Below are 22,407 nucleotides of genomic sequence, written 5' to 3' on the forward strand. Positions count from 1 at the left end.
CCGCCCGCCGGCGCTCGCCGCCATGGCGCCAGGGGCCGCCTCCCGCAGGAGGAGCCGGGCGGGCCGCAGCCGGCAGGGGGCGCTGTGCCCCCCCCGCCCCGGCGGCTGACAACGGGCCGGCGTGAGGGGCGGGCGCGTCAGCGGCAGCGAGCGGCGGAGCTGCGGGACGTCTCGGAAGATGGCGGCGCCCCTGGACATGGAGCCGTCAGTGCTCAGCTTGGAGCTGTTGCCCACCGACCCGCTGCTGCTCATCCTCAGCTTCCTGGATTACCGGGATCTAATGAGGTACGGGCCGGGCCCGGCGCCGCCCCGGGGCTGCGCTGCCCCCTTCGGGGGGGGAGGGCCGGGCCGGGCCGAGCCCGGCCGCGGCGGCGCTGAGGGGCCCGGCGGCGCTGAGGGGCCCGGCGGCAGGCGGCAGGGAGGGGGCGGCCGCCGCGGCGCCGCACCGAGCGCGGGCACAACTTTTCGGTGGCGGGTGGCCGTGCCGTGCCGGGCAGGGGCCGCGGCGGCGGGGGTGGGGGCGCCCGCAGGGACGGGCACCGGGGGGACGGGCTGGGGCAGGCGCCGGCGGAGCTGCGCTGTGGGGCCGGCTCCTGCAGCTCCCTCCCCTGACAAACGCCGGCCTTCTCCGCCGATATTTGCCCCTATTTTTTTTTTTAATTTTTTTTTTTTTTTTAGTACAAGGAAACGTTGCCTGTTTTCCTCTCCCCCATTATATATTGGCTGTATGTATAGCGAAATGACAATGTAGAGACGGTGAACCCGTAACTGGAGCGAAATCATTAATTCTCTGAAACTGTTGCCTATCTGCGGGCAAACAAAGGGCGGTCTTATTGCCAGTCAATACGTCCCGCGACTTGAAGGAGCTGTTGTTTGAGGAAAAGCAAATTAAATGAAATAGGACGGCTTCTCAGGCAGGACGACGTGGGTGAAAGTTGCCGGCTCCTGTGGGACACCTGGGCGGGTGGCTGGGGCTGGGCGGCACGCAGCGGGGTGAGGGTGTTGTAGCTAAACCCTCACCCGTGACGTACAGGCGTGGGCACGGGTTGGAATCACGGAATTTAATCAGAGAGAGAGGGGTAGATGGTGTATAATAGTATATCATCAAAATGGTTTTTGTTTGCTTCCCCCCCTCCCCATAAATACTACTCAAGAAAGCTAAAGGCAGCCAGCAGAATTCTGTTATGGTAACGACAAGAGATTAAGCATAAGCAAAAATGAAACAATTTTTACAAATCCAGTATGGATGATTTAGCAGTAGTTGCTGATGGTGTAGTAAAGGCACTACCTGCTTTTGTTATGTGCTTAACAAAATGAGATGGATTTTGCTGGGCAAGCATAATTAAATACTGTGTGGGGTTCTTATTTATACGGTCAGTAATGGCAGTTTTGCATAGCTGGCTGTTTGCAGTTAGTCAAAGTGTTAATTGAGGAAATCTCTAGTTGCTGGCATTTGGTTTAGGACATACAGATAACCGACCATAACAAATGTTACGGTCTCCCTGGTATTCCACAGGTTGGTTAGTCTGGTGGTGGCTCTTAAATAATGGAAAAGCTGACAGGTGACCAAATATTTCTGTAATTAATGAGAATGGCTTTAATTGCATCTTTATCATGTTTGAAGCCACATGTTCCTTTGATGCTATGGACTTATTTCCTACCAGAAATTACAAGCTTGATTTGATTGATAAAGACCAATATAATGTATTTCTGCAAGGGCTTTGACTTTGGGATATTTCTGTTTGTCACCTCCACCCAAAAAGAAAAAAAATCCCGGTGTTGTGAATGAAGTTCTTCCATAGCCAAACGTCGAGGTTTGAAGTGAATGGTTTTATGTCTTTTGAGTCGTTGCGGAGGGGAGGGTTAATGGCAGGGCATGCAGGAGAATCACTTTCTTAGAGATTAGGATTGTATTACTATTTCAAAATTGAACAGTTTATAATGGATATTGATGAGGGGGAAAAAAAGACTGAACAGTTAAATACAAATAATTCTGCAGTCTCAGTCTGAAATGTTTTCACCAGCCGTGGACTTTGGCTGATTTTACTTACCAAAACCAAAATTGAGAGGCATCTTTATTTCAGTGTGCAACTATGGCCGTTTACACAGTTGGTCTTTCCTACTTACTAGTTTCTGAACTATACTGAAAAAGCCCCAAAAAGTAGTAACTGGAAGCTGAAGTTCAGTAACCTCATTTGGGGTATTTAGGTGTTGATCACTGCCATTAAAATACACGTATTAACTGTTAGAACAAGATACCAGAGGAAGTGATATTGCCACATCTAAATTGGTGGTGTCTTTTGGGGAGTTTCTTTGAAGCATAACTGATAATCCAGCTCAAACACTGAAGAAAAAAAAGGTTTATTGTCTGGTGTTCAGGCTAGATTGAATGAGGCAATCGTTGCTTTTCATATAAATACACTGAAATGTCTTGCTGTCGATACCAGATAAAGAAAGACTTTATAACTGTAAAAGTAAATACAAGAACAGACTGTATCTGATGGCACTTCTGTGCTGCTTTTAAAAAGCAGCTTCGCAGGCAGCAAAAGTATGGGTTAGCTTTTACTGCCTCCTTGCATCAAGCCAGGATTAACTTAAATGATTTCTGAGGACAGTTTTAGACCTAAATCCTACAGGTTTTTTTAATACTGCATTTGCAATAGCACTGCATAGTGCAGGGTATAATTCTTTTAACTTCTTGAACTAGCAATGTTACCTGTAACACAATGGCAGGGGCTTATATAGGGCCTTTATTAGAGTGAGCTTGCAGTACTAGTTTCCAGGTCTGTCATCCTTTAGATTTTTCCCTGTGTCTGTCATCATTGCTGGTCATGAAGTTCGTTGTTGAAAGAACTTAAAGTGGACGGTAACTTTGTAATACTCAAACTGTCTAGTTTCTGTAGCTTGGAAATAATGGAAAACGTAAGGTAGAGACTGACAATCCAGGTAAGAAAGCAACTTAAATCATAACTAGCCTGTGTTGCTGCAGTGCTTACCGCTGGTGGAGCAGAATCACACCAGAATCTTTCAGACAATGTTTACGATGGAGTAGCTCTACAGGATGACCTGCTTTACAAAATTACTTAATTGCTGACAGTTCTCAAAGTGTGTAGAAAGGTAGTTCATGACTTACACGCCTGTAATGAAGACTTTTTAACCATTGTAAGCACAACTCTAAAAAGGAAAGCTATGTAACTTTCAAACTGCATTTATTTCATGGGAATATAATGTGTAATAATATGGGTCAGTATTTATCCCTGTTTCACCACTCTTTTTCAATCAAATTAAATTATATTTATAGTTGCTGCTGTTTAAGTCGAAGATTAAATCAGCTATCAAGCCATGATCCGTTGTGGAAAAGACACTGCAAGAAATACTGGCTTATTTCAGAGTAAGTCTGGTTGTTTTAAGCCTTTTTTCTATGAAAATAAGGGTTATGTTATCGTCCTGTCTGTTTATGTCTACGTTACTTCTACTAACTCCAAGACTGAATTGGCATTTATCAGCTTCAAACCGATGAAAGGTTAGAGGTATCCAAAATGTTAATTTCCTAGAAAAGCTTCATGAATTTACAGGTGTTAAAAGGTTTTATGGTTGGATTGAGAAGAGGTGACCTGTTAGTGCCTAGGTTCAAGGAGAAACTGCAGCTTGACCTTATCAGACACCAGGTATTCTAAGGAGGAAGGTAATACTCTGGGTGCTGTAATTATGAAGGGTACAACTGGATGGCTGTGTCAAGGGTAGCTGTTGCTGGGATCACAGAATGGTTGTGGTTGGAAGGTGCATTTTGAGATCCTCTAGGTCAACTCCCCTGCTCACACAGGGTGACCTAGAGCAGGTTGTCCAGGACTATGTCCAGTGTCTATCAGTGGGCAGCACTGAGAAGAGTCTGGCTCCATCTTTACTCCTTCTCATGAGGTTAACTGTGTGCATTGATAAGATCCCCCAGGCCTTCTCCAGACAGAAGGGTTCCAGATCTCTCAGCCTCTCTTCATGTGAAAGATGCTCCAGTCCCACAGTCACCTCTGAGGCCCTGCACTGGACTTGCTCCAGTACGCCCATATCTTTCATGTAATGTGGATCCTAGGACTGGACACAGTACTCCAGACGTGGCTTCGCCAGTGCCAACTAGAGAGGAAGGATCACCTCCCTTGACCTGCTGGCAATGCTGCTCTTTTTGCAGCCTAGCATACCATTGGCTTTTTCTGTGAGGGTGCATTGCTTGCTCACAGTGTCTGCCAGGAGCCCCAGGTTCTTCTCACCTGGTCGGCCCCCAGCATGTGCTGGTGTCTGGAGTTATTCCTCTCTGGGTGTAGGGCTTTGCATTTTGCCTTGTGGTACAGAAGATTCTTCTCTGCCTGTTGAGATCTCTCTGAATGGCTGCACAACCATCTGCTATATCAGCCACTCCTCACAGTTTTGTAGCGTCTGCAAACTTGGTGAACGTGTACTGTCCTGTCAACCAGGTCGTTAATGAAGATTTTAAATAGTATTGGCCCTAGAATGGAGCCCAGGGGAACACCACAAGTGACTTGTTTCCAACTGATCACCCTTTGGGCCTGGTTGTTCAGCCAGTTTTTGGTCCACCTCAATATCTACTTATCAAACCCTTATTTTGTCAGCTTCTCTGTGTTGATACTAACTGAGACAGTGTCAAAGGCTTCACTAAATTAGTGAAAATTAGTAAATCTGCCGCTCTCCCCTCATCCATCCTGCAAGTCGCCTCATTGTAGAAGGCTATCAGGTTGGTCAGGCATTACTGCCCTTTTGTAAATCTATGCTGAATGCTCCTGATCACCTTCTTGTCTTTTTAGAAATGCTTTCTGGGAGGATTTTCTTCATTGTTTTCCCAGGGGAGTCACACTGGGCTGTGTAAAAGATTTTACACGTTGCTCTTGAGATGTTGAGTTGTTTTTAAAAGCTCACTTTCTGTTCTGCTTGCTTGCATTGAACTCAGGGTGTCTCTTAAGTGGAAGCTAACTGTAAAGGTATCAATCCACATCTTTGCTAAAAAAGGATGTTTTTCTCAGGAGCTGAGAAAGCTTTTTGAGTTGACTGAAGTGAATTACCAGCCAGTTTTGTTACTGCTTATCCCCTGTGTGTGTCCTGTTTTCTAGACAATGTCTTTATTTATAGATTGTAAATTGTGAGGAGTATTAACTACTTATGACTTCAGTGATCAGTTCCATGTGTTTTTCCATTATTCAGGTTGTGCAGGTGCTTCTTGTATTACACAAGTAGCCTAAGGTGGCAGAACAGTTGGTGATAAGGGGTTAATATATATATGTAAGTGGGTGGAGAAGGTAATCTTAGGAACATTTCCAGACTTGTAGTTTGTAGTCCCTGTTATATCATATGGAGTGTATGAAAAATGAACAGCAAGCAAAGTTGAATCCACAAAGATAAACATACCGTGCACGTTCTAATTATATGCAGCTTATGAAGATGTAATGCAACTTGTAAAATTTTGCCTTGAGATTCCGTGCATAAAAAAATCCTAAGCGATGTTCTTACTAGCATCCAAAATCTGGTGGGGGGCAGGGGAAAGAAGGTAAGGAAATGGAAAATTCAAACTGAATACCTGATGCTTTGGGAAAGGAACTCGGTGTGCGTGTGGGGGAAGATTAGGGGGTTATAGGGCTTTGCTAAGGAGAACTGGATCTGGGGTTGGTCTCTGAGATGCTGGCTTCTCCGTAGCCAGGAAAAAACAAGAATGAAGGCTGTAGGTAATTTCTGCATATGACATTTGGAGGGTGAAAATAAGCAGAAACTTTTGACACCTGCTGAGATGTAACTCACTTTGAGTTTTCTTTTATTTCTTTGCTTTGACATTAGTTTATCCAACTTTCCAGATTAAACTTAATCTACTTTTTTTCCCCTCAACTCTTCTTCAATAAGTAAGGTTCTTCTCTCCTTTTCGGAGCTAGAGAGATCCTAAATGTGATCTGAAGACTTCTCTGTTGTTACATTTTTATTTATATGTATGAAACTGTACTAAATCTCTTAGATTCAGCATGCTGATAGGAGTTTGAGGAGCTGGAATATATCCTAACACAAAAATGCAAGGACTGCTACTATTTGGAGGCAAGCATCCTTTGTCAGATGTTAGTCGGCACTTTTTTGGCAGGCTGTCTTCCCAGAGCCTGCTGTTGTGCCTGTGAGGAGAACTGAATATCCAGTGATTCATTAAGAAACTGACTTTATGGGTCAGTGCAGAGTTCTCCCTTAACTCTGATTTGGTCTTTTAATTCTTATTGGGTAAATAAAGGAGTTTGTACTAATGCAGTAGAACAAAAAACTTGGTATCTTTTTTTTTTTTTTGGAAGGCCTTCCTCTGTGTGTGTGTGAAATGTGATGTGAATTAGCTATTTGCTAGTTCTAAGATTTGATAATAGACAGCACTCTGTTTAAAGGAATACTGTTTCTATGTTCTCCGCTGACACTAAGCACCCCAAATGTTTCCTAATTCTGTTCCAAGCTGCTGTTGAATAGGTGCTGGAATTAATTGAGTTGTGCAGCTTCATGTGGCTGAAAGTGTTCCTGGTTTAATATTATGCATACTGTTTCTGCCAAATAACAAATACTAACTACTTGGATTTAGAAGTCGGGCTTTTTTGGGGTAGTATTTGAACTGATTTTCTTCATGCCCACATAGAGAGGAAAAAAGTCAACGAAATCAGAGCTGGAAAGCTGTCTTCATCAGTACCTACTCTGACCTGGGAAGATATATCCGATACTATGCTACACTGAAGAAAGCCTGGGATGACCTAGAGAAATACTTAGGCCAGCGGTGTCCTCGGATGATTAGTTCTTTGAAAGGTATGGTGCCATACCTGCTTTCTGTGGTAGGCTGGCTACATGACAGTGTCTGTTATTAAGCTTCATACTGCTTTCATCCTAGGTGTGTGCCTCAATTACCTGAGTCCTGAAAATCAAGTAAATGTGCCTTTGCTTCCCCTCCAGTAAATAAGTAAATCAGACTACATGTATAGCCCTTGCCCAGTTACCATGATCCATAGATCCCTCAAGATTTCTTTTCAGAGAAGAAATCAAGATTATTTTTTTCTAGTGACCAGTCTTCTTTATCTATGGATAATCGGGAAATGAATACAGTTCTACTGCTTTCGTCTTCTGTTGCTATGACTGGTTTGTTTGTTTGTTTAGTTTAATAATCCCATTACTTCAAGGACTTGGGACCTGCTGGTGTGATTTTATTTGTGAGATTTAATTAAGACCTAATTAAAACACTTTTCACATGAAAGCAGGCATTTTAAACTAAAGCCAAACAGAAAGGGTTTTTTTTTCCTTCTATTGGACTTACTGCGTTCCTCTAATGAAAGTAAATTAGTGGCTGAACAAGAATTTTTACCCTTCCCTCCTGCCCTCCTGATTCTGTTCTCAGACTAAGTTTGTGGTTTAATACTTGAAGTAATTCCCAGTGTTCCACTTAATAAATCTTACACAGCAAGACATACAGTGAGTTTGGGCTTTTCTGGTATCAAAATAGCTTTTACTTTTTCAATTGTACTTCACATGTCAGTATGAATTGACTGTTAGACCAGGATGTTTGATTTAACTTCATCTGTGCAATTGAGATGTCTACAGACAATGATCTTTCCTGTGCAAATTGTGCACGTTTCTTGGCTTTCTGGATGGTGCTGAATTCTTGAGTTTTGCTAAATATTTGTGAATAACAGAATGTGGTTAGAAACTTGTACTTTACTGTGTTGTTTTTTATTTTGTTACTTGTGTTAGTGAAGGAATGCCTTTTTAGGAAAAGCCAAAAGGGTTAAATGGGGCCTGAACTCTTGAGTAACACAGGCCATAGTACTTGATATCCATGCTTTGATTTCCGTAACTTTCATGCTGCTCTGTGGAAAATACACCCTTCACTCTGGTATACAGAACCACTGAATTGCTAGTCAAATAGTTTTTAAATAAAACTGAAAAGTATCTGCATTGGAGGTGTTGAACAGATTTTACCACAGTTTTACTTTCAAAATCCTCCCAAGGAATTTGGTGCAATGAAGCTTCTCTTTGTCTACAGAAAGACAAAAATAAATTTAAAATTATCGATTTCCATGCTTGTATAGTGATGGCAGGTTTTAGCAGGAGCTCTTCCTTCCGTAACTTATGCCTTTTTAATACCACTTGTACAGGATCTTGTTTCAATGAATTGTTAAATTATACCATATAAATAAAACGGATAATGAATAGGAAAAGAGGTTAAAAAAAAAAAAAATCAGCTTAAAAACCTTGATTGGAACAGACCACAGAGGCCACCCAGTTGATCTTTGCTAGAAGTGAGGATCTGGAAAGCCCGTGAAGTGTGTGTGGAGGTGTAAGAGTCGTTACTCCCCAGCTCCCTCTGCTCCAGTCGATCTGGAAATCCCCGTTACCCGTTTATTGCTTCAAATTCCAGGTGAACGGTGCCTGCAGCCAACATTTCTCTGTTACTGATTGGACTGGAAACTGAAAGAAGCATCCCTTAGCATGATGAAAGAGTAAAATCAATACTGCCTGAAAGTTTTAACTGGGGACTCGGTCAGCTAATGATAATATTGTGGGGAGAAGGTTCATTTCACTTTATAAATACTTTCTGCTAAAGTCAGGCCTGTTGACATTTCACTGGAGATTGATGGTGTATTAAGTAGTCAGTTAATGTAATCAGCTTCCTTTCAAATTTATGTAGTATTCTTTCTGTGCCACCTAGCATATAATATTGTCACCAAATATTGACTTGAGTCCATGTTCATTTGATCGAGGCACTCACAAGTTCCATGCTTTTATTTGAAGTACTTGCTTTTTAGTGATTCTGGCCATTAGCCTGAATTTAATCAGTGGAAGATTCTTGAAAATGTGCTACTAGACAGCTGCATCCCAAAGTTGAACTGAATTTACCTTGCTTTTGCATGTCTGTTTGTTCACTTTGAATTATAAGTGGCAAAATACTTTGAAATATATATTCCTTTTGTGATAACAAAAAAGAAAAATCCATAATGCTAAGGTTGCTGGGGCTACATAAAATTCTCTTTGACAATTGAAAACATGCTATTATGTCTGGAATGTGGCTAGGTTTTGCCTTATTTCTAGGCATGCAGCTCTGATGAGATGATGTGAAATAGCATTTTAAAGGAGAGCTCTTAACACAAACTCCAATATTCACCTTTGTCAGGAACGGTATACTGGGCATTTGGGGGCAGAGCAGTGAATCAACATCAAATTTGAGAGTTTTGTAGGCACAGCAGTTCTTGATTTCCCACTCCAAAACTGCCACTTAATAACTGTTTCTTTTTGTACACAGAGAGTGTGCGGGAGGAAGATCTGGATGCTGTGGAAGCACAAATAGGTTGCAAACTCCCTGATGACTATCGATGTTCATTTCGTATTCATAATGGACAGAAGCTGGTTGTTCCTGGGTAAGGAATGAAATTACGTACTATGTAACTAATTCCTTTTGTATTTCTCAGATAGTTTGTTTATTAAAAAGTTAAAATGTCTGCTGAACAGGATGAGTGAAGCATTTAAATGTATTGCAACTGAGTGCCTGAAGTGACACTTCTAGCATTGGCTGTCTTTTATTCTCAAAAGTAATTGAAAATACAGTGTAGATTTCTAATTGCTCAATTACTCTTATATTTCAATTTTTTTTCTTAGTGAGAACTTCTTTTTTGTTAATAACTAACATTTCCAACTGTTAGACTTCTAATCATACTGCTGGGAGTTGCTCCCCTGAAGTTTTGCTTTGTACTACATAAGTAAATTAGCCTCTTGCACTCTTCAGGCTTCATTATTTAGTAACTTTTTTCTTTAAAATGGTTAGGGAATAACTTTTAAACCGAGCATTCATTTCAAGTAGAATCAAAATGTCAGTTCTTCAAAATAAGTTTTATCAGTAGGAGATTTTACAATTTTATGTGGTTTCAGCAATTAAAAACTCCTTTTACATTAAGGTTAGAAGGCAAATGGCCAAACATAGTTTCCAGTTTCCTGTTTTCCAGCTATAGGAAAAGTTAGCAGGTCTGCACTTGATAAAGCCCTGCAAACTTGAGCAAAAGATGGAAAGCTGCAGCAAATCATTGCAGTGTCTGTAGGGGGCAATGCATTCATGTTGCTCTACCAAAACCTTCACTAGTAAAGCAGGTGCAGCTTTCTCCAGTTCTAGTGTTGTATGTGCAGAAGGGATATGGGAATTAGTTTTATGCAATCATAACAATGACTTCTAGTTCTGTTTCTTTTGCAAGAGGGACTTACTTTAGAGAGGAGATAGGTACCCTAGTTCTGTAGACTTCTAATGGAGCTCTGTATCTTGTGTGCTTCCTGCTCTTCCTACTACTTTTTCACTCCCACAGAGCCTCTACTGTGCTGGTGTGCCTGTGGAAGGGCTGCAGAAGCAGCCATATGCCTTCGGGCACACCTTCCAGCTTGAGCAGCTGCCAGTGGGCTGTGGGCCATTGCTGTGCCCTCAGAGCGAAGGCCTGAGCCTTACATGCAGGTTGGCAAACCTTGTTGGTGGAGCACTGACTGGGGAACTAGTTAGCTCTGACATGGGACCCTGGAGTAAGAGAGGTGGCCACAGTGTGAGTAGAAGGGGTGTGGACTTACCGTTGGGGCCAGGCTTGCTTCCCTGTGGGAGGTGAATGCTGGAAAGATCAGGTGTAGGTAGTGGAAGTCCATGCAGCAAGTTGTTGGTATATTAGATCAGAAATAGAGGAGATCTGGGACTAGTCATCATTGTTAGGTGCTTCAGGTTTCAGTGTTTGGATGTTCACTTTGGTTTTTAAACTGTACAACATGCTGATTGTAGGCAAGACTACGTAAGGAAAAAGAGGGGTGGAACCTGTTGCCCAGGATGGGAGCAGCTTGTGTCATGCTGACGTGTGGCAGCTTGCGCCTGAGTCATTGCTTTCATAACGCTAGTAAAAGCATCTGCAAGAGTTTACATCTGAGAACATCAGTGAAAGGCAAAGCAGATGAGAGTATAGGTGGGGGGGTGTACATTGCAGGTTTGTGTACTCCTCTCGTTGCTAAGCGCACTGCTGTAGTGTGTGCCCTTACAGCTGATTAATCTGATCATGTTACTGCTTTTTATCATTCTTCTATTGTCTGCCCCTTTATTACATTGAGTGTGGGTTGCTTGGGGTTTTTTTTTCACCCTAGCTCTCATCTAGCCTGACATTCACATCAATATTAACTTTAGCTTCCAATGCTTACCTCCATTCCTAATTTGTTACATATTTCAGATTATTACTAGTTTTTTCCAAATGTATATACTTTCCTTATGTATGAGAGGCTCTTTTTGCTGTCTCTGATCTCACTTCCTTACTGTCAAAGACAAGTAAAAAATCCCATCCTTTTCTGTGATGCTTACAAGAAGCTAGAGGAAAAAATTAGACAATTGATGGCTTTGTGTATGTCTACTTGTGTCTGTCTGCCTTAGTTTTTATACTGAGATTATAATCTCTCTGACTCAATGGTCATTTTACTTGTTTGCTTCTCAACCTTTTCTCCAAAACATGGAGCACCTTGCTCACTGTAGTTTTGATCAATGACACTTATTGTAGCAGCTTGGTATTTGAGTTGAAAAATCATGGACACTTTGACAGTACTGAAATGAACTTGCATGCAGCTTGAGATACAGACAGTAGTTGTTACATTATGCTACTACAGGAAGCTGCATCAGCTGTGAGCGGCTTCTTTGAAGTAGTTGCAGACATGATGGGAATCAGCAACACAGTTTAAAATGGTGCTTTGAGATGCACAAAGCATACAAGGAAGTATTTATCTTAGGGCCATCAAGCCTCCCTTTGTGAAGGTTGATGTTGTGAACTAATAACCTAGTTCAGCACCTGGATATTAGACTCGGACTTGATCTAAGTCTGATGTGCATCTAAAGCATCGATAGAATCCATGCTTAGAAAAGATTTAAAGCTCTCTTTGCCTTGTGAGTGGTATCTTCTATTTATCTTTCCTTTTTTTGCTGTTGTCTGTTAAGTTTGATGGGGAGCATGGCACTGTCGAACCACTACCGCTCTGAAGACTTGCTGGATATCGACACAGCAGCGGGAGGTTTTCAGCAGAGGCTAGGTCTGAAGCAATGTCTTCCTCTTACTTTTTGCATTCATACTGGCCTGAGCCAATACATGGCCCTGGAGAGTGTGGAGGGACGAAATAAATACGAGATCTTCTATCAATGTCCAGTAAGGAAGATATGATTATACTTGTGAATGTGCTTTTCTAATGATTGATGGTGTCCCTTTGCATGTTATTGGATATCTGAAATATTTTACGTAGCAGAAAGTGAATACTTAGAGATCATATTAGTTTTGTTACTTGCCCCTGAATTCCCATCTGTGTTTCATCAAAGCCTGGAAGTGGAATGGTTGTAAGTGAAGGAAATTTATGTGAAATTGTTGGTGGCTATAGCAATTTCTGTAGGTTTGTGATGGTGGACAACCTTATTGGAAGGTATTAATTAAAGTTGTTCAAATACTCTTGTACCCGTTTCTGTAAGGAAGAAAAGCTTCTCCATTATGGAAGGTCAGCATCTATATATTCTTCTCCCCCAGATATGTTAAATGTAAACTTGCTGCAATAAATGATGTCCCCTGGTTTGTAAGCAAAACTTACTCTTCCTCTTGAACAGCTCCTTTGTAGAATGTGATTATTTGAATATTTTTCATAATTCTTATAGCTGTAATATTTTAAGGCAGGTGTAGTGTTGCTAGTGAAGCTTAAGGATATTATACCTAACGAGATTTTAGCCCTCTCTTTCCTTACCCGTGCCCTGATGACTTTCCCCCTGCATAAGAAATCACGGTGAGTAAAGGGTGTTTCTTGTAATTACAAAAAAAAAAATAAAAAAAAATGGGGATCTTCATCCTGTTATGGAGTTCTTGGCAGTTTGTTTTCAAAGCATGTAGCAATGAGATTTCTATGATATGCCATGATAATGGATCACTTGAAAGATGTTAAGATCCTCCCCTATTATACCAAGTATTAAAACCTTCTAGATAATGCTTGGAATCTGAGCAATGTTTATAAATATCTGATAGCAGCAGGGCTTGAAGAAGTCAGAACTAGACTCTTCTCACTGATGCCTGCCCAATGACAGAGGAAGAGGCAGTGAGCACAAGTTGAAGCACAGGAAACTTGACCTGAATGTACACAAAAACGTTTTTACTGTGAGTGCAGCTGAGTGCTGTAACAGGCTACCAGAGGGGTTGTGTAGTCTGTGTCCTTGGAGGGAGTCAACACCCAAGCGGACAGCCCCTGGGCAATGTGCTGCTGCTAACCCTGCCTCGTGCAGAGGGGTTTGATCATCTCTAGAAGTCTCTCCTGTGCTTCTGTTCGAAGGCAGTACTTTGGAGGCCTTGTTTTTGTGAAAGATGCCTTAAGTCTGATTTTATGTGCGTGAGCCTTAGTAGAATGTTCAAGCTGTGTGTTCAGTGATCAAGTGAGTGCTCATAGGAACAGGCCTGTGTGTTTTATATGTTTGGTTATCTAACTGGGAGTACCATGATGTATTGAGCAGCCAGGTTTTAGGTTTAGGTAGTATCGGGAACGTGTTTCCTATGTTATATTTCAGGTGTTGAATTTTAACCTTGAAAGTCTAATGCTTTCCTCCTAATACATGCACAAACTTCTTTCCCTTTTTAGGACCAAATGGCTCGCAATCCATCTGCTATTGATATGTTCATTACAGGTAACACTTTAGATAAAATATTCCACAAAGTGTTGTAATTGTGCTCTTTAGAAAATGCATGTCAGTGTGACTTGAACAAAGCAAGCACTCTGAATTTTCTGTGCTACTTGTAAGACACTAACCTACTTTAAAACATGAGCTTTTACTTGAAATGAAATGCAGGTTCCCTGTATTAAAGCTTGTCCTTCTATGTGTCTTGTATACAAATCATTCAGCATATTAACCTGTCTAACAAGATGCCTTTTAAGTTAGCCATCGTGGGGGTGATGTAAGCAGTTATTAAATACAACACCCAAGTGGATAGAAAGAATCTACTTTTTTCCACCCCCCAGTGATTTTTGCAACCACGTTGGAAGTTGAAAATATTTTGCATCCCATGATGAAATCTAATTAACTATAAACATAGCTGCAGAAAAAAACTTTTCTGGATTTTTTTTTTTTATTTGCCTGATTGCTTTATTCAAAGGGTAAAGGAGGGAAGGGGAAAACTGTGTAATTAGTTATGTAGTAATGTGTTGTGATCATCTGTCTTGACATGTACATTGATTGGAATAGTGTTTTGATTATTTATTTTTGTTAATCCACTGGCATCTGATAACTGTGGCTATGTCTAAATTCCTTTCACTCGGTGGGAAAGCAGATGTATAACAGATGACACCAAAATCAATAATAAAATTTAGCCTTGCGTATTTCTTAGGATATATGTGTTAATATTACAGTGAGAAACCACATTAAGCAATACTGTACCATTGCTGTACATTGCTGGTGGAAGGTGGTCAAACTCTTAGCCACGCTAATTTCTTGGTACTGATTGATTGCATGAACTGATTTTAATGTGAAGTAGTCAACCTGTTTTACAAAGGTCTTGCAGAACGCGTTGTGTGCTTTAGAAACATCATAGGAAAGATACAGCAAGAACATAAGAGTTTCTACCTAAATACTTTAAAGCTACTCTGTGGTGAATTGGTGTTGCTGCTCAGGATGGCTGCTTCTATAGAGTTGAGTTGGATGGTGAGGTGATCTGACATATTTAAATATATGCCATTGACTGAAAGGGTTAATCTTGGCTTATCGCAATCTGGAGGGAAGTTTCATATAGAGCATTTATCTTGTCATTTTGAAGGTGGCGGGGTGAATCGGTCCACTTCCTCCAGTCGGAGTTACTTCATACAAGGTTTGCATTTTGTGGATTAGTGGTAGCGAGGAGGATAATAAACTTGGAGTTTCTTAGACTTCCAAAAGGTCAAAGGGCAGTACACATAGCTCTTCCTCAAAGGAAGAAGTGGTAAGTACACTTAATCTAACAGGAGTGGTAGTACATGATAAGATGTCAGTGAAGGTGAGGATAATGATTTCTTAGTATTTCAGCTTAAATCCAGTTTTGTATCAGCAGCATTGACAAATACTTGAAGAACTTTACTTTTCTATTGAACTCCATATTGCAGTGCTTGGAAGATTTATGGCTGAGAATTTCTTTGTGGAGAGCTGGTGTGTCTTGTATGAAACTCTCTTCTTTGAGAGTTAGATGTGGCAGCTTGGCTGTCTACTTAGAAATTAAGCTGTTCCTGAATAATGGCTGTAGGTGTATGAAAAGCTGTTCTCAGGCAGTGGTGGTAGATGTATGAAAATCCCAGGTTCTTTGGCATGACATACAGCCTTAGCCTTCTGGGTTTGTGGCAGAAGCACAGAGTGTGTTTATGGCTTATTCCTGTTTTAAGGAGAGGGAAATTCTGCAGCTTGCTAGCATGTTTCTTAGAAACTCTGTTTGTATGGAAACCTGGCTTTCAGAACTGAAGTCCATAAACCCACCGGCAGGTTTGCATGCCTCTTGTAGGTAAAATAGCTGGAAAAAGCTATACAAGTAGCACAGGCCACTATACTTGTCTTTCCCAGTAACAGCCCATCATGAGCAGGAAACCAGGTGGTAAGGCACACCAACATTTGAAGACCGTGATTATAATGTGAAATACTTGGGTAAGAGGTTCTTTGCTGTGTCGTTTCTGGAGTGTGCACCCTCAACTCTCAGTTCTCGGTTGTTTTTTCCAAATGATCTCTGTTGTTAGAATGGTCTCGAATATTGACTGACTCATCTAAGTCTGAAAGTTTATTATAAATATAATCAAAGCTTTAAACTTTTTTTCTTGAAGTATTTATTGTAATGTGCTTAGTGGCAAACGTACCTGTCCTTATGAACACTTTTCTTCTTTGACATCTAGGTACATCCTACTTGGAATGGTTTACATCCTACGTAAACAAGGTTGTAACCGGTGGTTATCCTATCATCAGAGACCAGATTTTCAGGTATTGTGACTGGGATTTGTAACCTCAGTGCAAGGTTTTGATGCTGCTTTTAGAATGCTGACCTCTTTCCAAGTAGTTACAGGTATCTGATATAAAAGTTGATGGTGGAGAGAGGAGAAGGCATGTGAAGCTTATTGGAGATAAAGCTGTAAAACAGAATGCTGAAAGAAACTTTTTTAACCAGAATCTTCAGAGTTTGTAATTTTGCGTTGACAGGACCAGAATTTTGCGTTACAACGGATCTGAAGTTTAGCTAACAGCATATTTATTCTGTTTGCCATGAGTATGCTGCTGCAGTACTATTCTGAGTTACTAAAAAACCAATTTTTTTCAGGGAACTGGTCTGTAAAATAATACTGTTGAATATGTAAATAAACAGGACTTGTCTTTGTGTTTGAATCTTTATGCACTTTTAATTTCTTCTAAATATAAGCAAGACCCTTAATTCTGTCAAACTGGGATGCTGTAGAACCAAGTTCCTGATCTGTAAATTAATTTGCTGTAGGAGTTTCTAGGTTTTATTTTTTAAACAGTATAATGACATATCCTTACTTAAAAGTGTGTTTTCATTGACTTCAGATCAAATTACACATCTGGCTTAATAGAAGCATTACTGGAGGTACAAATTGATCCACAGCTGTATGAGTTTAGGTGATGGGGCAGTATATGTTGTGAAGACTCTGCATACGTACTTCCTTTATTGAACTGCCAAATTAGGAATTAACTAATCACTTTACATATTCAGTTTTTTGTATTGAATGTACAGAACTATTTGCAGTGTTGATGTTTTCCTTTCTCTAGGTATGTGCATGATAAAGAATGTGTAGCTACCACAGGAGATATTACTGTTTCTGTGTCCACATCTTTTCTACCTGAACTCAGTTCTGTACATCCACCGCATTATTTTTTCACTTACAGAATCAGGTAAAAATAACAACTGAATTAACTCTTGTAACACAGGAAAGACCTATGTAACATTCAAAGCATCAGTTTTGACAAAATTATGCATGGCATTCAAAAACATTGTAAAATGGATAGGAAGTACACAATGTGCTGTACTTTTTAATAAAAAAATACTGAATCATTACCTGGTCAGGTATGCAAAGTACCAGTCAAGTTGGTAATTGGTAAAATACAGTGATGGGGCGGGGGGAAGTTACAAGTAGCTTTTGTGATTTAGAAAGGAGTAAATAACAACAGATAGCAAAGCAGAGACATGGAGATGGATCCCAACCACTGCTTCCGTATACTTTACCTTAGTGGGATTTTTTTCCCAGTCGACTTTGAGAGAGATCTCAAGGACACTAAAGCATTTCTTAAATGTATGAAAGTAGTTACATATGCACTAAGTATGGCGTTTGGCTTCTAGAATCGAAATGTCCAAAGATGCTCTTCCTGAGAAGGCTTGTCAGCTGGACAGTCGGTACTGGAGAATAACAAATGCCAAAGGTGATGTAGAAGAAGTTCAGGGTCCTGGAGTAGTCGGTATGTAAAAGATTGCTTTTACTAACCCAGCAGAGAGAGTGGGTTTGTGTTTAATGTACCTGTTACTAAAGTTACGTTATTAGCTGTTAATCATAGTGACGGAGGGTTGTAGTCATTCTGTAGCTTGAAAGACACGTATCCATCTGGTTTGTCTTTAAAGTTGTTTTGCAAGGGATGTCTGACCACCCTGATAGGTAACCACTCTTCAGACAGTTTTTTAACATCTGCAATTGCTGAGAATCATTTATGCAGCCACTGGAATATAAATTGATCTGCCTGAGTGTGTTGTGGAGTGCAAGTGCTTTAGCAAACTGTTGAAGTGTAGTTCTGCTTCAGTCCTTACGCTTTACCAACAGGGGAGTTTCCAATTATCAGTCCAGGGAGAGTCTATGAATATACCAGCTGTACTACGTTTTCCACAACATCTGGATATATGGAGGGGTATTACACCTTCCATTGCCTCTACTACAAGGAGAAATTCTTCAACGTCACAATTCCTCGATTTCATATGGTTTGTCCAACGTTCAAGGTGTCTACAGCACGAATGGTAAGTGGAGATGCAGTTGTGCTTATCCTGGCTTTTTTTTGCCCTGACCTGTTGTCCGAGAACACTTGCATTAATTTTAATAGGACAGCGTAACTGTGTTTAAACTTCAGTGTCATATCGTTTTTCACTTTTGATTCTTTTCTTGAAAATCACTCCTTTTTTTCAGAACCATTTCTCAACAACAATAAAAAAAGAAATGTGAAAGTATCACTCAGTCTATATAAATTCTTTTCAGTTTCTGGAATGTTTGTTAGTAAGAAAACACTTCAGGAGCAAAAATTACAGTGTTGAGCATTCATATTGATAGCTCCTTACAAAACACACACCAGTTAAGACCAAGTGTAGCTGTAGTGTAGGCAGTTTGTACATTGGGAGAGCCGTGTATTCTCATTGCTTTGACACGTAATGCTGCCGGTTGAATTCGGGACCCTTGGCCTTAGCTTTGCTAGCATGCTGTACATGGCTATGGGCCTTCCTTCTCAAGTCCTCACCTCTGTCTGGTGTGATGGTCTGACCCGGCTGTATCGGTGAGATCAGGGCCCTGTGGGCTCTCAACAGAGGTAGGATGTGACCATTCCGTGTCTGAACACAGCTGCACCTCAGGATGCACAGAAATGTATCTGTGTGTGTGTGTGTATGTCTGTCTGTCCATCCAGGGCATATTTCAGAGTTCTCGATTTGTGCCTAGAAACATGGCATTGCATTAGCTGTTTGGATTTCACAGTTCTCTTAATATCCCCCCTTGGTATGACCACACTTGTCTGTTTTGGCCGTAACAGCGTATCTACTTTCTGCAACAAGAAAAAGTTTCAGTTAATGACAATTTAAAAATGACAGCAGTCCGTATGACGATCATTAGTTCTCACTGAAAGTGCATTTCATCAAGTCACTTAATGACTTTGCAAATGAGTAAGATACTTAGCTTGCTGTTAATTATAACCTAGTTTTTATTTTGAAGATTGCAGGTTAACAATGTGATTTCTCGCTTTGGCATGTTTAGAGAAGAATGCTTTATTTTATCACTAGCATAGCACTTATTTAGTGACTCATTCAGGTAGAACTTGGAAGTGTTTGTGCAAGCACTGAGCCTTTCCTCAGAGGTACACTTTCTCAGGTGTTTCCAGGGATTTGAGACATTCTCATTACCAGCAGCTCTAACAGTAAGTGCCAGCGGATGTCATGTTTCTAACAGAAGATGGCATATCTCAACTCTTGCCCACATTTATGGGAGCTGAAACCTCCTTCCATTCAGCTGAATGTAAAAATACTTTTCTCTTTTGCTTTACCTCTGTCCTAAAAGTAGTAATGACCCTTTGTTTTTAAACTGCTTTTATTAAAAGTACAACAGAGCTGTACCTGTTTTCTTGATAGCTTAAGATACTGAATTGTGGCTTTACGTAGTTGTACCTGTGAAATAATGAAGGTTAACGAATATTTACCGAGTTAAAGGTCAAGTAGTTTGGCAAAATGATCTCTGTTGCAAATTAAACTTTGTAATTGTAAGGAGCTGGTTGTAGGACATAGATCACAATGTCAGCTTCAGCTAATTGACACCATAACGCAAACTTTTCTAGGAATTATTAGTGCTTTCTTATAACTAGCTAGCATAGCTTTTAATTAAATCTGAATGTGTTTTGTATTAGGAAACAAACCATAATGAATATGCAGTGGATGAAGACGAAGATTCCACAGACACCGATGAATATGAGGATCGACGTAGAGTGTTGGACATTCCTGCACCTTCCGGACGCTGCCCACGTCATACCTGATAGGAATTTTTTCAAAATAAACTGTTTTCAGAAGCTGAACTCTTCGGGGCTAGTGCATAAGAATATTTCTGACTGTTGTAAATGAACTTTCTGTTGCACATCAGGGCAACTAGCATGAATGTTGGTGCCAGTTCTAATGTTCATCAGAGTATAACTTTTTTTTTTCTCCCCTGGTTTGGAAGTGGGGGGTGGGGTTGGGTAGGGGAGAGGGAGAGAGAGGAGGAAAAAGGCGTTTGGGCTTTGTTCATTTTTTTCCGAAGTGTGAAACAGCTTGGTAGTCCGAGGTAATCATATCTTACATTTTTAAACTATTGCCTATTTATGATCATGCTGCAAATACGGTGTGGGGCTTTGTTTTTATACAAGCATCTAAAATTAGCAATAGACAAGATGGCAAAAAAGGTGTATCCTTTTGTCCTTTCTCGTGAGTTTCTACTCTTGATTAACTCCTGCTAAGAAGAAACTTGCCGTTTGGTCTGTGTATCCCACTTGGGTGAGATCAGGTGCTCTTACGCTCTTTTTTTTTTTTTTTTTTTTTTTTTTTTTTTTTAAATTACATAGAAGTACCAGAAAATTCTGGTCATCATATGCATAAATTAGGAATGAAACTGGCCTTATTTTTAGACAATCTGTCTTTTAGCTTAATTTTATGCAAAGTGACTCTGATTGGATAATGCCTTCTGGAATGTAGTGTACATGCACAAGCTGCCGGTTGGTCACTGAGAAATTGCTCAGTGACTACGGAGTATGTATTTGTAAATACGTTTTGAATTTTTTCTTCACATGATGTTTGCTGTTCAGACTTTGTCATAGGTGACAAATTTATGTTGAAGTATCGTTCCCTAAATCCTCAATGGATTTTTGTAACTATGCCTGAATAAAAAAAGGAAAAAAAAAAAGGGAGCCTGACAGAACACTAGATGACTAGAAACTTTATATTTAAAGAAGTATCTGTTTGCGTTACAACTTTTATTTTGTTTCCATTGTCATTAATAAAGAAATTTAACTGCCTCCTTTGCTCTGAACTGCTATGTGGGACTCTTCTTTGCCAAGACTTGAGCAATAACTGTGTGACCAGCATTGCTGTAGTCAGTTCCTCCTTTTGACATCCAGAATTAGTAGCTCCTATGTGGAAAACCAGCATACTTTGGTTCCAACTGAATGTTTTTTGTTATTGACTAGCTACTGCTGATACAGAAAATGTGGGGTTTTTTTCATAAGTCGTAGTTTTAGATTGTCTGTGTGCTCATCTTTTCCTGGTGCCATGCAACATTTGGATCTTCTGCACTGGTACAAGGTAGAGAAACAAATACTGAGTACGATCCCTACAACAGTTGTTCAGGTGAAACAGAAGCAAAAAAATGCGTCCCTCACAGAAGTCTGAACAGCACTGTGAATCACTGGAGTGGTTTCAAGTCGTTTCCATTTTGAGGATTCTTCAGTGTTAACTGTGAGGGGGGGAAATGTGATGTTTGTGGCATAACGCTTGTTCTTCACAGAAATTTTGTCATCTGTTAAAAGGCTCAGTGAAAAGATGATTCAGTGGAACTAGAACTTATTCCAGTGTTGTCAGTCTGTTGTGTGTTTTTTAAGGACAGATGTCATGGGCGAGGCTGGCTTGGTAATTCACCAGGGTCCCTGTGTTCTGGTTAAGTGATACCCGCTGAAGGGCATAAGGCTCTGCAGAAACACTCCCAGCTCTTGGGCATTTTGCGGTTCTCAGGGAGTGGTTCTCCCTTGGGTTGTTAGAGAGGCACTGTAATTATTGCTTACTGTAGAAGGCGCCAGGATGCAGGACAATGCTATTCTGTCAGCTTCTGAGCACTGTGACGTGAGGGTTTGAGGGCTCCGGCCCAAGCCCAGCTGGTGGTCACAGGACTCTTGTGAATGGGAGTGAAGGACACAGGTAAGGGGGAATGACACGTTGCTGTTGTACCAAACGCAGATGTGTTTGTAACAAGAAAAAGGTCATTCCGTTACTTCAGGCGGCTCTTTTAGCAGACATGGCATATTGCCTAAGGCTGCCAGATGCAGTGTAACTCTTTGTTGTGTGTGTTTGGAGTAGGGCTTGCGCCAGTGGTTCTCCTCACCCCACCCAAAACTGGAGTTTATGCCAGGTTGGCGTGAAGAGCAAAGCTACCAAGTCTGCTGAAGAACAGGCATCAATTATGTTTGCCAGCACTGCTGGGCTGTAGAAATCCTCACTGAGAAAGCAGGAGGGAATTGACTCAAGATCCTGCTTTGGAAGATGGCACTTGGGCACTCCGACTGACTGAGCCACAGCCGTGGGGAAGGAGCGCTGCCGCCTGCCGCACACCCCACTGCTGAATGCCTCCCGTGCTGCTTGTCGTTGGGGCAGTACGCACGTGTGGATTGTAATGTATATCCACCCTTCCCTTCGGCTACCCTCGGGTGCAGCCTCGAGTTCTACCTGCTTCTCTGGACTCGGATCCTGACTGCCATGGGTGCTTGGGGCGACTTCTCATGGCGTGGTAAAACAAGCTTTCCTGAACATCGTGAATTCAGCATAGTTAAAAATCTGGCATATCCAGTGCTGATATGTAACTATCTAGTCTGGGGTTTTGTGTGTGGAAGAGGCT

General features: G+C 41.1%; 1 protein-coding gene across 2 annotated transcripts; it reads left to right on the forward strand.

The window, feature by feature from the left end:
- The first annotated feature begins 79 nt into the window (after nucleotides 1-79).
- Nucleotides 80-20,818, forward strand: FBXO3 (F-box protein 3). Of its 2 annotated transcripts, XM_080404913.1 has the most exons (12): nucleotides 80-285; nucleotides 3,302-3,391; nucleotides 6,656-6,819; nucleotides 9,305-9,419; nucleotides 11,996-12,200; nucleotides 13,660-13,705; nucleotides 14,829-14,879; nucleotides 15,922-16,006; nucleotides 16,808-16,930; nucleotides 17,376-17,491; nucleotides 17,848-18,038; nucleotides 19,682-20,818. In XM_080404913.1, the coding sequence occupies exons 1-12, from the start codon at nucleotides 179-181 to the stop codon at nucleotides 19,805-19,807; spliced, it is 1,419 nt and encodes a 472-aa protein (XP_080261039.1). In that variant the 5' UTR covers nucleotides 80-178; the 3' UTR covers nucleotides 19,808-20,818. The 2 variants fall into 2 exon arrangements, with proteins under 2 accessions (XP_080261039.1, XP_080261040.1); XM_080404914.1 differs by lacking the exon at nucleotides 14,829-14,879 and having other exon boundaries at nucleotides 84-285.
- The last annotated feature ends 1,589 nt before the right edge of the window (nucleotides 20,819-22,407 follow it).

The sequence above is a fragment of the Falco punctatus genome (assembly GCF_963210335.1).
Source record: "Falco punctatus genome assembly, chromosome: 10".
Taxonomy (NCBI): Eukaryota; Metazoa; Chordata; class Aves; order Falconiformes; family Falconidae; genus Falco; species Falco punctatus.

Excerpts from the sequence above, each read along its gene's own strand:
- FBXO3 (XM_080404913.1), top strand. The coding sequence starts at position 179 with ATGGCGGCGCCCCTGGACATGGAGCCGTCAGTGCTCAGCTTGGAGCTG. Across the intron at positions 9,420-11,995 it reads CAGAAGCTGGTTGTTCCTGG|TTTGATGGGGAGCATGGCAC; the intron begins GTAAGGAATGAA and ends TTGTCTGTTAAG. Across the intron at positions 14,880-15,921 it reads TCGGAGTTACTTCATACAAG|GTACATCCTACTTGGAATGG; the intron begins GTTTGCATTTTG and ends TTTGACATCTAG.